This window comes from Megascapheus bottae, chromosome 13 (genome assembly GCF_031878675.1).
Source record: "Megascapheus bottae isolate mThoBot1 chromosome 13, mThoBot2.hap1, whole genome shotgun sequence".
In the NCBI taxonomy this organism is placed as follows: domain Eukaryota; kingdom Metazoa; phylum Chordata; class Mammalia; order Rodentia; family Geomyidae; genus Megascapheus; species Megascapheus bottae.
Genome location: NC_143521.1, coordinates 42958514 through 42975452, shown reverse-complemented (window position 1 = coordinate 42975452; position 16939 = coordinate 42958514). Strand labels below are relative to the sequence as shown.

Below are 16939 nucleotides of genomic sequence, written 5' to 3'. Positions count from 1 at the left end.
TGTGAAAGAGCTGTATTGCTAGTTTTCACAAATGCATAAATCTATGGAACTGAAACAAATAATTTCCAATGCAAGAAGATTAAGCTACTAGAAAAAAAAATGAAAAGTGTGTTTATTACAGTGGAAAAGTAAACATAAATGGTCAAAAAACGTGTGTCTATTTCCAGTGGGTAAATCAATTGGTAACTTGTACAATGAATGAACCTGGTCTTGTCCCGGGTTTCATTTCTATCCCTTTGTTTCCCGTCCATCCTGCTCATTCCCAAGAGAATCTGTGCTGCCTCTAATTTGCATAGATGAAGAGAGGAATTATAGAAAAGTCACATCCGGTGCACATAAACCCATCACTTGCCAGCAGTCATCATACATTCATCTGAGTTCTGTGGCTTTATGTGCCAACCAGCAGATTCATATTTGAGCTGTTTCGGCATGACTGCATGAGACATGGCATGTGTAGTCTCAACTGCCTGTGATAATGCCACATTCAGAATGACAGAGGTCTAGGCTGCAGGGCAGTAAATGTTCCTTGTGATACATTCAATAGCTATTTAACTGAGTTTAGCTGAAGGAATGTGGAAAGATTTGATGATGCTTTCAAACATGTTTAAACATTCTAATGCTGTCTCAACATGTCAGTGTGACCTAAAGCACTCCAAGGTGTAAACGAGTGAAATCCTATAATTAAACGCCAGAAGCTTCAAAGCTTCCTATGAATCCTTTCTTTTGAACTTTTTAGTTCAATGATCTGAGAGCTCTGACAATGTTCTGTGGGAGCATTGTATCTGTAGCCATATCAGTCAGTTTGTTATCCACAATAAAAAGACATGAGAAAAGTAGAATGTGTTGCTTCCTGATCCCATCCTACCATTTTTTGGTAGTATAATCATTACATGCAAAAAATAGATCTATGATCATTATTTTCCTGATGTATTGCTGGATTACCAAGTTCTCTTTCTAAACAAGAAAAATATAATACCAGCAATTATAAAATTTATTGGCTTAAAGGAACGAAGATCGAGGTCTTTTTCCTCTTTCTGCGCCACCATGCCACCATGGTATCATGGGTCTTTTGCTAGTTTGGTTCCTGAATCACCTGTGTAAGCTTAATGTAGATAGAGGTAGATTTTGTTTTTCACTGTGACAATTCGGTTTTCTTCTTAAGTGATGTTTGTTTTCAGAGAGGGCTTGACTATGCTGTCTCTCAGGACACTGGTCCCAGGGATTCCTGGGGAGAATCAGACACCAGTAGGTTGACAAGATCCCAGCATTGCTTCAGCCACCCTGTAGTTGTCTAAGCAAGCACTCCATGGGAAATACAAAGTATACCTTGACAGAAAGAATATTAAGGTCATGTTCACCAGGTGGGGCTTGGGGGATAGTAGAGAAATTACATGAATTTCTAGTCTTCAGAAATGAAATCAATGATGTACATACATGATGAACTCTAACTAGCTCAGGATGAAAAACTCATATTATATTTAATATGAAAGATATAATTTCATTTAGATACTTTTCTTGCTTTTGTCTTTTTGCTTTAATTTAAACTCTCTCAGTTTGGGCCATATTTTTTGTTGATTTTGTCATTTTTTTCTTAAATGTTGCTGTTATTTGTGCATCAAATACAGTAAACCAGCAACCTAAATTTCTTGAGGTAAAATTGCAAATGAAGCCATTGTTCCTGAGTTTGATGTCTTCAGGTTGTAAAGATAACTGTAAATTATAGGTCATCTGCATTTTAGCTTTGAATGCACCCTAAATAAATCTTTGATTTATACCTAATAAAGACATGTCAGAGGAATATTTATTTGTAGAGACTATCCAGGACCTGGGGCTAGCATGTTTCCTAAATAGATTGGAAATTTGCTGTATATCAGAATCTTTTCAGTCTAACTCCATTAAGATTAATTGTGAAGAACTCACAAGATGGGTCCTTTTGATTAAAGATATAGTATCTGAAGCCCTTCAGCCTAAATATATCTCAAAATTCAGAATATTTCAGAGGTTAATTAATTTAAAGGTATAAAATACTGTAACTCTATTTCCATAATTAGCCAACTATTTTGATAGCTAACCATTTGCAGAATATGAAGTAAATAAAGATGAAAACGGTGTTGTATGATTAGTTCAGATCAATTTGTTATAAACTCATGAAAACAGAATGATCTGGGGTTTATGAGCTCTTTTAAGATATGAATTTGGAGGAAGATATGTACATGTGATATAGTTAATATAGATGGAGGCTTTAATATAGGTATCAATATTTAGTACAAGTATTTGCATATACAAAACCTTTAATATCCATAGTAATTCTAAGAAGTTGATTTATTCTAATGCCCTTTGTAAAAATAAAGAAACTTAAATCAAATACCTTTCCCAGTGTTACCAGCAAAAACAAAACGAGGCTTTTAATCTAGATTGCCTGGTTTCAGAGCCTATTGTCTTAAGCACTTTATTCATGCTTGGAAGACTACAGCGATGCAAAAATAAAGGGAGAGACAGTTGTCTAAACATCTTTGTAGGGTTCATTACTTGCTACTTATTGGACACCACACCATAGTAGATGCCGCATTGTGGGTCACATAAAGATTAATTTTTTACCCCACAAGAAGTGGGGTACTACATGTTACTATTACACAAATTAGGAACTTGAATATCAGATTGACTGGTAAATAATACAACAGATACATTGCTGAGCCTATTATCATGCTCATGTTGGAATTCTTATCTGCTCTTTATGAAATCTCACTGTCCTTTTATGGACATATGCAATAGTGAGGTAGAAGATTCTGAATTGAACCTTCTTCTAATTAACTTTAGTCAAATGATTCGCTGATCATTTAGAATGGTATTTATAAACATTAACTTCTGGTTTGAAGCCTGAGTGACTTTTAAGGAGCTATAAATTTTCCATTCTAGAAATTTAAAAAGTTCTGCCCTTCGTATAAGTGTTTGCATATTCAGGTAATCATAAGTGACTTATCAGTGCTTTTCACCAGACGTGACCCATTGTTTGTCTTTCTACCTTGATTTCATAAATTCTCCTAATGCGTAAAGGCAGAAAAGATTTTTTCAGGTTCTTTTCTTTAATATAAAATATTCAAATCCAAGACGGGCACAGTGGCTCATCCCTGTAATCCTAGATACTAAGGAGGCTGAGATCTGAGGATCACAGTTCAAAGCCAGCCTGGGAACTCAAGATCATGAGATTCTTATCTCCAGTTAACCACTAGAAAACCAGAAGTGGTACTGTGGCTCAAGGGGTAGGGCAGTAGCCTTGAGCTGAACAGCTCAGGAACAGAGCCCAGACCTAGAGTTCAAGCCCCACGACAGACAAAAAAAAAAAAAAGTTCAAATCCAACCCATTTTGCATCTTTTGAATCTTTCCTCCCCATCTCTATGGGGATTATACTAACTTTTTGCTATCTCTTTATGGATAATGCTAACTTTTATGTAAACAGCTGTAGCTGAAATTTATTTCTACTATGCTTCATCATATAAGTCAAACATTTTAAAAATAATTCAATTTTTAAAATGTTGTTTTTCTTTGTGCTGTATTTTCTCTCTATCCGATACCCAGTATCTTGAGGTCAAGTTGAAAGTTATGCCATTGAGCTTGGAGTTCATCTCTTTAGATTATAAAGAAAACTTTAAATTATAGAGCATTGCATTTTCAAATAAAGTGCTTGGTTTAGTCATTTGAGTACATATGATATTTCATTTGGATTAACAAACATAAAGCTAATAGAAAAATACTTTTAGAAAATTTACCACTTGATTTCTTTTGTCTTCTTTTCCTCTTGTAAAATGTATTTGTCATCTACCAAATCATTAAAATGTAACATATTATTAGGACAAAAAAAACATACATCTGAAATCAAGAAGAGTTAAAGGAAAATCAGATACTTAAAAAGACTGAGAAAAAATAACTGTACATTATGTAAATGTACCGTTATGTAAATGTACTGTTATTTTTTTCTCAGAAAAAGAAAATACCAGAATTTTTCATGTAGAGAATTTTGATTGAACTAATGTCAAGATGTGCTTGGTTTTAAATAACAATTGGAGGAATGGCATGAATGTATGTGCAATCTACTTATTGAATAATTATCTGCTGATTTGTGTGGTCTGCAAATTAAATAAGTTGAAAATTCAATAGAAGGCACATGTTGCCTTATAGCTTGGTGTGATCTTTTAAAAAGCAAAGCAGAAAAAAAAGTAAAACACGTGAAAAACCTCATTGGAAACACTTTTAACCTAAATACAGCATATAATCCCATAGAAAATTGAAAACCCTTTGTATCTTCAAACCTGTGTCAGGGGTTTGGAATGGGAGTTGCCAGGATTTGGCAGAAAGTCTAACTTCACAATCTCCATTTTTTTTTTTCCTGATACAGTGATGTCTTCATATCTTAGCAAGTCCTCTGAGTTTTTCTATAAGACCAATGCCTGTGATGGTTTGTGATTCCTGTAGGACATCATATAGAAGCATCAAATGCCTCTGTATATCTGACTTCCTTTGTTATTTTTAATGATTCTGGGTATTATCTGTCCTGTTGAAGTCATTGTAACAACATCTATGTCTTTAGTACATAGCAAGACCCAGAAAGCACTATCATTTAGGGAGAAAGGTTGACTTCTTAAATTAGTATATCCTTTTCTCTAGTTTAGGAGATTTGCACTCTTTCTTTGTACTAGGTGGTAAAATTTGTGACTTTTGTGGCACCTACTTTCTCTGATTCTCTGATATATATAGTTTTTTTTTCCTTTCCTTGGAGACTATAGCCATTCATATGAGTGTGACTAGCAGAAATTGACCTCTAAATAACTCAGCACTTACATTTTAGAAAGGAGTAATAAGATAGAATGGGATAACATTAAAATGTAAGTGGAAAGGTTTAACCTTTGACACTCCCATAAGCTTGGTCCCTCACTGCTTCTGTCCTCTGTTCTATTTCATGGAAGTGGTAAGTAGATGAGATGAAGGGTAAGCAAGTACTTCGTGCATTATAAACCAGCCTTGAGAATAGGACGGCTAATACCTGCAAATTTGAGAGGATAGTGGACTTTATGTCTAAGAAGGGATTTCAGCTTTCTAAAACTATGCTATAATTCTGTTAACCAAATAATTAGTTTAAAAAAGACCTGTGCATATGTCTAAGCAAGAACAGGTATTGACAAAGAAAAGCATTGTTTTGTTTAGACTTCTTATAATTTAGTAATTGAATGGGTGTTTAAAAAGGGGTGGATATAAAACAGAAAAAAATGTAATAAAAAAAACTAATGAACTTGTTTTATTGCGGAAAATGCCTCTGAAGAACACCATATTGTCTCCATATAGATTGTTTTATGTCTATATAAATTCTATTTTTTACCTATACACACATGAGAATTAAACTGAATAGTACATGAAGCAAATATATGATAATAATGGTAATAACAGTAATAATCCAAAAATAGTACTAAGTAAATACTATGTTTTCTTAACCATTAAAACAAAAGCAGATTTTAACAAAAGTATAAAATCAGATGATGGTTAAGGAAACTCACACAAACTCACATAAAAAAATAGCATGTTGGGGCCGGGAGTTTGGCCTAGTGGTTAAAGTGCTTGCCTAGCGTGCATGAAGACCCGGGTTCAATTCCTTGGTACCACATACATAGAAAAAAGCCGGAAGCGGTGCTGAGGCTCAAGTGGTAGAGCTCTAGCTTTGAGAAGGTCCAAGGACAGTGCTCAGGCCCTGAGCTCAAGCCCAGGACTGGCAAAAACAAACAAACAAACAAAAAAAAATAGCATGTTTACCAGGTTCTGGTGTCTCACAGCTATAATCCTAGCTATTTAGGAGGCTGAGATCTGAGGATCATAGAAGATCAAACCAACAGGGCAGGAAAGTTTGTGAGACTTTTATCTCCAATTAATCACCTGAAAACCAGAAATGTAGCTGTACTTTAAGTGGTAGAGCACTAGCATGAGAAAAACAAAAAATCCTCAGGGACTGAGCCCAGACCCCTGAGTTCAAATTCTATGACTGTTCAAAAACATGAGAAGGGGTATCAATGTGTGAGAAATAATGCACCTACTATCTGGAGAATAAAACTCTAACTCTCTACACGTTACAATAAAAAACAAGCATGTTTAAAATACGTACTTATAGAGGAAAGCACTATCTGTGAACAGTCTTAAAGATCCCATACTACTTTTCAAAAATTACAATACATGCTTGCATAAATAAAGAACATGTCTAAACATTGAAAAGTACTGTTCTCATGGATCCTTTTCATAAATGGCCTCATAATACAAATTGCATCTGTTAATCATTGACATTTATTTTGGAGATTCATTTTAGTCATGAAGATTGGAGGTTTTGATTACTCTTGATGATTCTCTTATAGTCTTCCTTGATTATTTTCTAAATTCGATGACAAACACTATAACTTGTCCCTGCCAATTAGGTTTGTCAGCTTCTACTGTGGTTTCCAATCAAGTATTTGACTTTGGAAATGACAAGAGACCTTATTAAGAGTCATACTTTTAGACAAGATGTGATGACTTACATGCAGATGATGGAAGAAGAGAAAAGCTTTCTTTCATTAAATGCAATTAAACATGATCTTTAGCAGGCAATCCTTAGAAACATGAAGTCAAAGAAGGAGAGGCTTGAAGTGCACTTTTTCTTACTATTAATTGCAATGATTCAATCTAAAATGAGTATTATTTCTTATGACTTACATTTAGTTCCTGGGCACAAATTAAAAGAAAAAAATAATTTTTCAATCATCAATACAGGTTTAACAGCTGTTTCTAAATGTACTTGAAACAAAAGGAAAAGTCAATTAATTTCAAACTGGAAATATAAATTAATCCCTGTAAAACAGTCACCTGTGTAAGTAAAAGATACATTGGGCCATACATAAATATACAAATAAATGCTGTAAGACAATTTTGGGTCATTTCTCCAGAAAATAAAAACCTTGTTCATGAATAATCTTATTTCAGTAGTTAAATTCTTAATTTTTATGTGTCTTGAACCATACCATCATAAAATAAATAACAATGGAGTATTTAGCTAAAAAGAATATCTGATCTTGTATTTCGCATTGTATTTTTTCTCATTCAAATATTAATGTCAAATAATATAGCCCAATGCCAGTTATATTCAAAAAGAACTTTCAGCTTGCTCATTTCTAGTAACTACATTATAAAACCACTCAGTTTTTCATACTTTGATTTTTAAATTGAGAGATGCAGTAAAAATAATTTACCATTTATGGGACTTTTTTTCTTTTGATGATAAAATGTATAATAGTATGTATAGCTGCAAGTAAACAAGTGCCTTTGTATATACCTCCAGGAAAGCTTGAAGTAATTCTAGATTTCTCATGAAGACCACTGGCATTTCCTTGTGAATGTTTAGCTCACAGTATAAAAATCCCAGGCCACTGTGTTAAAAAATCGATGGCCTATCATATGTCAATATTTTAGTATCCATCTCTGAAGGAAAAAATTCATGTACAATTGGATGTTCCTGATCTAGGAGACCTGACAGAGTAAAACTTACAAAATCCCTTAGGAAATATTCAAATTTAGAGGTGAATGAATATATGCATTGGATATAAATATATTGGAAATAATTTAATTACTGCTATTTTCTATCTAGGATTATATTTATGTGAATAATTATTTTTGAAAATATATGCAGACATAAGAGTTTGTTCTTAAGTTCTCAATCTTGTAATGAAATGATACCGAATGATCCATATTGGAGTGTAGTCATATTATATTATTTTATTCATTTAATGATACAAAACTGTATAGGTTAGTCTGTTAGCATCATTGAAAGAAGAGCAGACTCACTCATTTTCTCTTCAGTAATAAATAAAGTCTGTAAAAGTATCTTTAATATTAATCAAAGGTATAACTATTCTTCAAAGACAAATACATATGGTGATTTTATTGATGTATGCGGGTCATTCTTCACTACTTAAATTTTATTCTTTAGAACAATCGTGAAATGATATAGGTTTTCACATGTGGAACAATTTCCTTGTATCACTGGGCACCAATATTAATTAATAAAATATGCTATTTCACAAAACATTTAGGAACTTACCTACATTTACTCATTATACTTACCACATTTACTCATTAGTAACTCTACGGTGATATTTCCATTCAGCAAACACTCCAGCAAGCACATTCTTATGTGTCACTCAGGGAGTGCATGGGAGTGTGCGAGCCAGTGAGTAGTATTGCTAGCTTGCTCTGACCTTTAACCGAATTACATTTTGTCTTTTTTTTTTTTTTTGCCAGTCCTGGGCTTGAGCTCAGGGCCTGAGCACTGTCCTTGGGTTTTTCTCAAGGCTAGAGATCCACCGCCTGAGCCACAGCACCATTTCTGGCTTATTTCTCTGTATGTGGTACCGAGGAATTAAATCTGGGTCTTCCTGGACGCTAGGCAAGCACTCTACCACTAGGCCATACTCCTGACATCTGTATGCTTTACTTTTAAGCATATAATATGCCCTTAGATTGGATTCTACTTCCCAATCACCGTTATGTCTTCGAATGTATTTAAATATAAGGTTTTGCATATTTTGCCTTCTACCCATGATACATAAAGGAAAGAAATCCAATTGACAAAAAGCATATCATTTCAGAAATTATTTATAGGCACAGGGAATACCTAATTAGGTTTAATAGTTTTATTCCAATTTGATTATTTTTCTTCTTCTGCGGAAATAAATTTCACTGTGCAATAAGCACATGCATTATCCGTGGAGATTGTCCATATGGAGTGTGTCATGTATTGAATACATACATATGCATATATATATATATATATATAGTCTCTTCTGTATACATGGATTTATCACTGTTTCTCTTCTCCATATTTGTTTTTGCAACACCTTATCATTAATCTATAGAAATTTAAATTGTATGGTGGGCTGCTGCTTCAGGGTGTTGAAAAATGAAAAACAAGATATACATATATATGATATAGACGTATACCTTATATAGATAAGATATATATAGATATATATATATATATATATATATGCATATGTGTATCTTCAAATGTATTTGCCCAAGGGAAAACTTGTTGAGGAATGTCCAGCACTAAAGTCTTCTTCTCTTTGGATTTCAGATTCAAGGCCTCTTCCAGATGTAGCCCTGACTGGGAAATGCACTCGTGAGTGCGACGAATATGGCCACTCGGACTCCTGCTGGATGCCGGTTCGCACTTCTCCAGAGAGGAAGAAGAGCCAGCCCAAACTCTCCACTTTCATGCCTGTTGATGAACGAGGAAGCCAGGAAAAGCTGGCCAATGGCGAGGCTGCTATCATGGGAGACCGCAACAGAAACCTCCTGAACAAAAAGTTGACCTCATCCTACGAGACCTTCAGTGCAGCTAGTTTCAGTAAAAACGAGGAAGCCAACACGGAGGATATTCCCCTGACCAAAACAGGGGAGTATAAGCCATCACCTGTCAGCACTCTCACTAGAAGAGAAGTTTACCTGTAGGCTTTCCAGGAGCAACAGCCAAGTTCTTTTCATGTATGAGGAGAAGAATAAGGGGCAAAAAAAATAATTAAAGAAAGAAAGAAAAGAGAAACAGAAAACAGAAAAAAGAAATGTTACAAAGCAAAACCATTTAATCACAGAGGGGGCTACCAAAGAGACAAAGCTTTGCCTGCCACTTCCGCCTCCAGATCAGGCCTTTAGTAATGATGACAAGCCTGATCACAGTGTACAATGTAGAAATCCATCCTTGTTCCTTGCATGTCAATCCTCGCCCCACTGATCCCCCAAAACCCAAACCATTCTCGTTTCCCCACCACCTTCCAAAAGAATCAAAACTAAAAACAAACAAACAAAAAGCAACAAAAGAAAAAGCCAACAACAACAACATCAACAAAGGATGGTTGCAAGTTTCTTTCACGGTAAACAAGCCTGATTAGCAGAACAGTACACTCTCATTCTTCCAAAACTGAAGCATGATTTTAAGTCATGTTGATTTTATTCCAGTGTCATCTGGCTGGTCAAAAACATAAAATCTGGGCGGGTAAACTATATTTGAGACATACCATCAAAATACAATTTATCACTCTAGCCATCACAGACAACTGGTTGAAAATGATAGCATCTCATTAAAGATGTAATCTTTATGAAGAGGGAATCTAGGGGGGTGGGAGAAAGCATTTTGGGAAGATGACAGCTTTAATATTCTAACAAAGACTAAAAGCAAAACAATACTCAGTGGGGGATTGCAGTTCTAAGTTGGCATATTATTTTCAGGTCGGGGCACACACTATCAGTTCATGCATTCACTGACTATTGTCACACAATCTTGAGTTTGTATATCTATTACACTAATGATGACTTGTAAAATTAAATCTATTGTTTTTCAGAACAAGACTGCTCTTCTCAACTAACTTGAACAATTGTGTCTTTATGAGGCCAAAGATCACATGGCAGATCAGGGAAATCATGAAGTTGACTTGGTCTTAATGTAGAAATGCATTCAAAAACAGAGGCTAATGTACCCACTCATACACAGGAACACTCAAACATGATTTTATATCTAATCTATGCCCAGAAATTATTCTTCTTCAGATTTTTTAATGGATTTTTATTTGAAAGCTCCAGAATGGGAAATGAATGAAACATATATTTTTTGGGTAATATAATAGGCAACCAGTTGAGGTAGAAGTTTAGTTTCAGATAGTATTATCAGGGTTGATTCTTCTTTTCAAAGTCATAATCATAGGTAGGGAAGAGGAGAAAGAAGGATCCATTGGTGTATGATCTTATTAATAAAGTTTACTATTGTCATTACTAAATCCCAGCTATGTTTGCTGGCCTTATCCCCATTTCAAACGACAACTGCATTTTTATCCTATGTAGTATAAACTTCCATGCAGCACAAGTGCATTAATTTTGGCTTCTGTGCAACACAGACTTATGAGACTCAAGACCACTGAAACAATACAACACTCTCAATTGACTTTGTCATTAATGTGATTTGAATATTATTTTATGTATGACTCAAATCCCGCCTGAACATAAAAAGAAATGAGCACTGAGTAGCAACATTTCTCACAGTGTGTAAAACTCAGTTGGAAAATGTTCAATACAATACAAAAGAAGCAGGATATGCAAAATCGGAGCCACTTGCTCTACATAAGATGATTAAGTAACATTGAGAATTGAGCTGAGACATTCAGATGAGGTGACAATCCATTGACATTGTGGGATAAGAGGTAGAGAGAGCCCATGTTCTCATCATGGAATGTTTATAACCTGGTTAAGATAGAGCCTTGTTAGCTCTCTAGCAAACTTTAGACACAATGTAGATTCGAGTAGTCTCATGCTTTGCAGAATCTTTTAGGCTATAAGGTAAAACAGCCTGGAGTACATGTTGATCATTCACGAAATGCTTGTCTTAGAAAAACACTTCTCTGGTGGGGTATTTTGGGATCATTTCCTTATGCTATTTCTTCAATGGAGTTTTCATTTTGGTGTTAGTTTATGTATAATAGGTAGGATGAAAAGAGATACATAATTGAAGCTAAAACCATTGGACTAAAATATCAGTAATTGAACAGACTTATGTTTGATTATTATTGACACTATGGAAAGATGCAATTTTAGTACTTTGATAGGAAACTGCATTCAAGCAGTTCTGCCTTGTATAATCTGTAAGTACCTATTAAGACAAATACATCTAAAGATACTTATGAAATGTATACATATTTTTCTTGCACGTTACAAATGGAATAATTGCATAACACAGATGTTCAAGAAACTTCTTTTAATGCATTTTTTTCTTTCTTTCACAAGACCCTTGAAAACACTAGATAGCTCATTTCACTCTATCTTAAAACCCTTCTGTTGTCTATTAAGCTAATACGGGTCATGCGGGACCTTTTGATTAATTGGATCAACGTCTCCCAATGATGTTTGCACCATATACAAGACAGCCATGTCATTGTCATTTAACTTGTGAACCTCTTTAGAACTAAAATGGGTGTGAAAGAATAAAATTCAGTGTACTGTAAGTATTTGCAGTAATTCTAGTAGAATTAGCTATCATAACATGTTTATTATATAATGAGCTGGCATGACACAGAAATATATTTTGTGTTTGTATGACTTTTATTTTGAATAGGTTAAACCTGGTGCCACTCCATATATAGAGTGCTTTTGAAAAAAAATGAAAACAAACAAAAAAATAAACAAATGAGTGAATGCAAAATAAGCAACTGTGCCTTTTATACCTGTTGTTATGGTAAAAAATGGTTGTTGGGTCTGGACAATGAGGGATAATGGGCTATTCCCAACATTTTTGATCCTGTATATTTATCCATGTTTATTTTCTGAAAATAATAAATAATATATTTAAAAATTTGCCTTCTGACAAACTCAGATAATAGACCAGTCTTAAATAATATTCATTCATAAAACAAAAGTAAGGCATTAATATGGGCTGCTTAAAAACTCACCAAGAGGTGAAATCTTTGATTGTAGAGTAAACACAGGGAGTTATTTTCAGGGGTGAAATCAGTCCATTTTTGCAAGGTAAAATGTTTGATTTACAAGCATTGAACTTTTTGTTTTGTTTTTCTTTTAACTGCTCTTTCATTTGGATTGCACAGTATATGAACTATACTTGTTTTCTGTACACAGAAATCCCAAGTGGACCTTTGCATGTTTTATACATTAGAACACAATTACAAACTGAGTAAACTATATAAATTTATGTGCATTAGTATGTCTGTAGCATTAGTCTCAAATCTACTGCTCTTTCTGATTCTCCAATCACATTTCTGTAGGGTTTCCTTCATTGACTGGCCTATTATCCAAGTTTTCGGAGGTGTTATTTTTATGGGAGGAGTGACGAGGATAGTATTGAGGATGTCTGCCTAAAAGGCTACCTTGAGGATCTGGGTTGTAGGGAAACAGAGCAGAGAGCAGAAGAAGCTTTCAAGAATCAAACAGCCATCCTAAAACAGAGAAATCAGAAGATCTATGCCATTTTACATTTACCAAGAACCAATAAATACATGTATCCTTGAGGGAAGGGAAAGATAGGCATGAAGCTGACTATGAATGTAGTAAAGCTTGCTATCTGTAACCCAATGGAGGTATACGCAACATCTGGAGGCGGCATCTTTTTTTTTTTTTTTCCAGATACCTAGGGTTTATTTTCAGACAACTTTTCCTACATTTTCAAGCACTTGCATTCAGTGTGGTACGATCTGTTTGTAATGTTAATCATTGACTATTGTTCTGCTACTTGGATGTTGATAGCGAAGCAGAGAACAATTTATCATCGTTTCTTATGAGTCACTATGCACGCAACTATGCTAAACTTGGCGAATGTATTAAACACTCGTCCAACTATTTATGAAATACTTTACATAATTTAATTTGCTTTTGTACAGTTTATGTAAATAAATTGCTTGTCATTTTTTTTGTCTCTGCAAATTAAACTATAACATGGTCAAATGGTTTCACACTTGTAATTGTACTACTCTATTGACAGTTAATTCAGTTCTGATTGGACAAAAGTGCATGGATGCATGTATCTGTTTGCTTAAAGATGGTTGCTTTTCTGCTAAATTAAGATAGACAAGCAAGATCACTTGACAGTCATTACTGGTTTTTGGAGACATCATGCAGAAACATGGAAGTAGGATAAAACCCAGAGTTCAGTTTTATAGCTATTCCTGAGACACTTACTTGGCTAGCTTTAAAAACATAACATATTCAAAAATATTATGATGATGCAAATTGACATTTTACCAAGATATCTATAGAAATTTCACATTTAAGATAAAATTAGTTCCAAGTCATAATATATCTATTGGAATTTTGTTTGTCTCTTTGTTTTGCAGTGCAGAGAATCAAACTCAGGAGTTTACTCATGGTACTTTTCTCCTACATTATATTCCCAGCTCAGGAAGTGTTAATTTGTAATCTTAATCAAAGACAAATAATTTTCTTTTTATCTTTTCTTTTTGTTTGTTTGCCAGTCTTTGACACTGTCCCTGAGCTTCTTTTGCAGAAATCTAGCTCTCTGCAACTTAAGACATATTGCCACATTCAGCAATTTCTGTTTATCTGGTACTGAGGAAGTGAATCCAGGGCTTCATGCATGGTAGGCAAGCAGTCTACTACTAAGCCATCTTCCCAACCCAATGATATTAAAAAATAGACTTTAAAAACTCATATTGCATCATGCGGGTAAGGAAAACTTGAAAGTCAATAGAGAATTTTTATTTTATTTTTACCCTATTTCTTTTTTTTGTTTTTGTTGTTTTTATTTATTTTGTTATTGTTACAGTATGTACAGTGGGGTTTCAGTTATATTCATCAAGTAGTAGGTATATTACCTCTTGAACATTGTTACCCTTTCCCAGGTTTTTGTCCCACTTTCCCTCCTACCACCCCCTCTCAATCATTTTGCTTTTCCTTTAACTTCCAATTTTCAAATACACAAATAAACTCATACACAATATACCAGGTACCAAAGTCAGATACAGTAGTAACATGAGATAAACCTTAAAGGGAAAAGAAGAAAAAAGAAATAACTTCACATAGTACCTTACAAACAACAATCACAAAGATAGACCTCTTGTTTCCTGGAGTTCATTTCGCTTAACCTCATCCTATATAGACATAAACACATAGCTTTTGAGCTATATGGTCCTCTGTTAGGAGAATCCTGAACATTTAGTAATTGTTACTAATGAGAGAAACCATGGGGTGTATGTTTCTTTGGGACTGGTTTTTACTGAGTTTTTTCAAGTCGTTCCAGTTACTTACAAATGGGGCAATGTCATTCTTTCTGATGGCAGCATAGAATTTCATGGTGTAAATATACGACATTTTCATGATCCATTCATCTACTGAGAGGCATCTGGGTTGGTTTCATATGTTAGCTATGGTAAATAATGCTGCAGTGAACATAGTTGTGCTGATCAGTTATAATCTTCCTGTTTTTAAGGCTTTCCATTGGTCAAAGGTGATATCCCTAACTGTAATTGCTACCTTTTTGCTTATAAAACTTCAGTCTGCTCAAGCAACTGTTTTCCCTAATCAAGCTTAGAGACTTAGTAGAGAAATATAATGTTTCCTATACTTACTAATAGACTGCATGCAATTTTTGTCCTTTTTCCTAACAGCACTACACACACACACACGCACACACACACACATTAAATGTCCCTCCCTGTCCTGAAATTTCTTCCTCCTCATTCTTATATTCCTCCCCTTTATTTTTCTCTTCTTCTCATTTAAGAAAATTCTCCATACACAGAAATTCTGCATAGTTTATGTAGCATGGCATATACTTTCTTGAATTAAATACATCCTTTAACTGGTGAGCTCCCATCTAAAATGATGGAATTTAGTAAGAGGAATGATGAAATCGCTTTGAAGAAATAGCTTATTTTTTGTTTTTTATTTATTTTTTCATGGAGAGAACAAACATCAGTCCATAATTCAATGAAACTATATGTAAAATGAAATTACTATCTAGTATTCTTTTATATACTTGAATTAAATTAGGAAAGACCCATACCATATTTTATTTAGGAATTAAATTGGTACACTAAAATGTTTCAAATTAAACCAAACTTAAAAAATATCCATCACATTCAAGTCACATAATTACAGAGACACAGTTTAGAGAGAAGATAAACATGAAAGGGGCCAAGAAAAGTTTCATAGCATTATTTCAAATTAGGTTTGAATTTTCTCTGCCATTTGTTGCAGTTGCTCCATCTTTTAACTTAAAAGCTTGACTTGACACAATGGCCTGTTCACAATGTCTGACATTTACAATGTACATTAAGATTTACAAAGAGCTTCTAAAAGCTTTCTCAAAATTCTCATAATACTTGCAGTACATATGCTGAGACTGCTAAATGAGTTGTTTACAAGGTGATATTTACATTTATTAATTTTTGATTGAGAAGAATTTTGAAGTGAAATGTCTACAAATAACAAATCTTTTCACCTGTACCAACTGGTGTATCGATCAAATCATTTTATGTGATTTAGTGTAGTGCTAACTAAAAGAAAATTTTCTGCCTTTACCTGAATAAAAGTGTTTTGGACAGAGTGAAAATTATTCAGATGGGCAGATCATTATCATCATCTGACATTGTTCAATATATCTTGGCCATACTTCAAACTTGTGTAGAGTTTCTTACAGAAAATTGTAAATCTGGGGAAAAAAGACATAACCATGTATCTTTTTTCTATGGATATTCTGGCCTCGTCCATTAGGAAATGAGTTCTTTCACAGTATCAAATGGATCTAATGATTCAAAAATGATGAAATACCTGAGATTAGTTTCAACAGTTGATTTTGCACACACACACACACACACACACACACACACACAAGATTTTTTGTTTTGATCTTTCTGTCTTTTCCATTATAACATTTTAATTTCCACATCCTAAAGTCTGGTTACATTTTAGAGTTATTTGCTGTACCTGTACCCTTTTGAGAGAAACTAGTTTTGGAGGCATACCTATGATTAGGTGGCTAAGAAAAAGAGGATTTACCATGAATTCAACTATTCTTTAATGGAAATTTATAGTAACAACTACTTATGCTTATAGGGAACACAGTAAATATGTACTAAGATTACTTAGATTTGTTTACTTTTGTCCTATTTTTATCCTCTGTTCTAATATTTGTTTATGTAGTACATTGAGGAAGGTGATAAATTCAGATAATATACATTTTCTAAATTGCAGTGAATAAGAATACATATCAATGTATATATGAATGTAAAGTATAAGAGTGTTAAAAATGTTTTTATCCTAAATTTGTTTTTCCTTGTTGCACTTCTGTTGAATGTAAATTTTATTCATTTGTTGAATTTAACATGAGTGACCCACACAGAAATAATATTCTTATTA

The 16939-nt window shown here is 33.9% G+C and overlaps 1 protein-coding gene across 2 annotated transcripts in view; it reads left to right on the top strand.

Moving 5' to 3' along the window:
* Nucleotides 1-13510, top strand: part of Pcdh7 (protocadherin 7) — a 423691-nt gene extending 410181 nt beyond the window's left edge. For both annotated transcript variants that reach the window (XM_090343732.1, XM_090343731.1), the window contains exon 3: nucleotides 9144-13510. In XM_090343732.1, coding sequence (XP_090199858.1) covers nucleotides 9144-9520 — 377 coding nt within the window. In that variant the 3' untranslated portion in view covers nucleotides 9521-13510. The remainder of the gene's footprint in view (nucleotides 1-9143) is intronic.
* Nucleotides 13511-16939: the final 3429 nt, after the last annotated feature.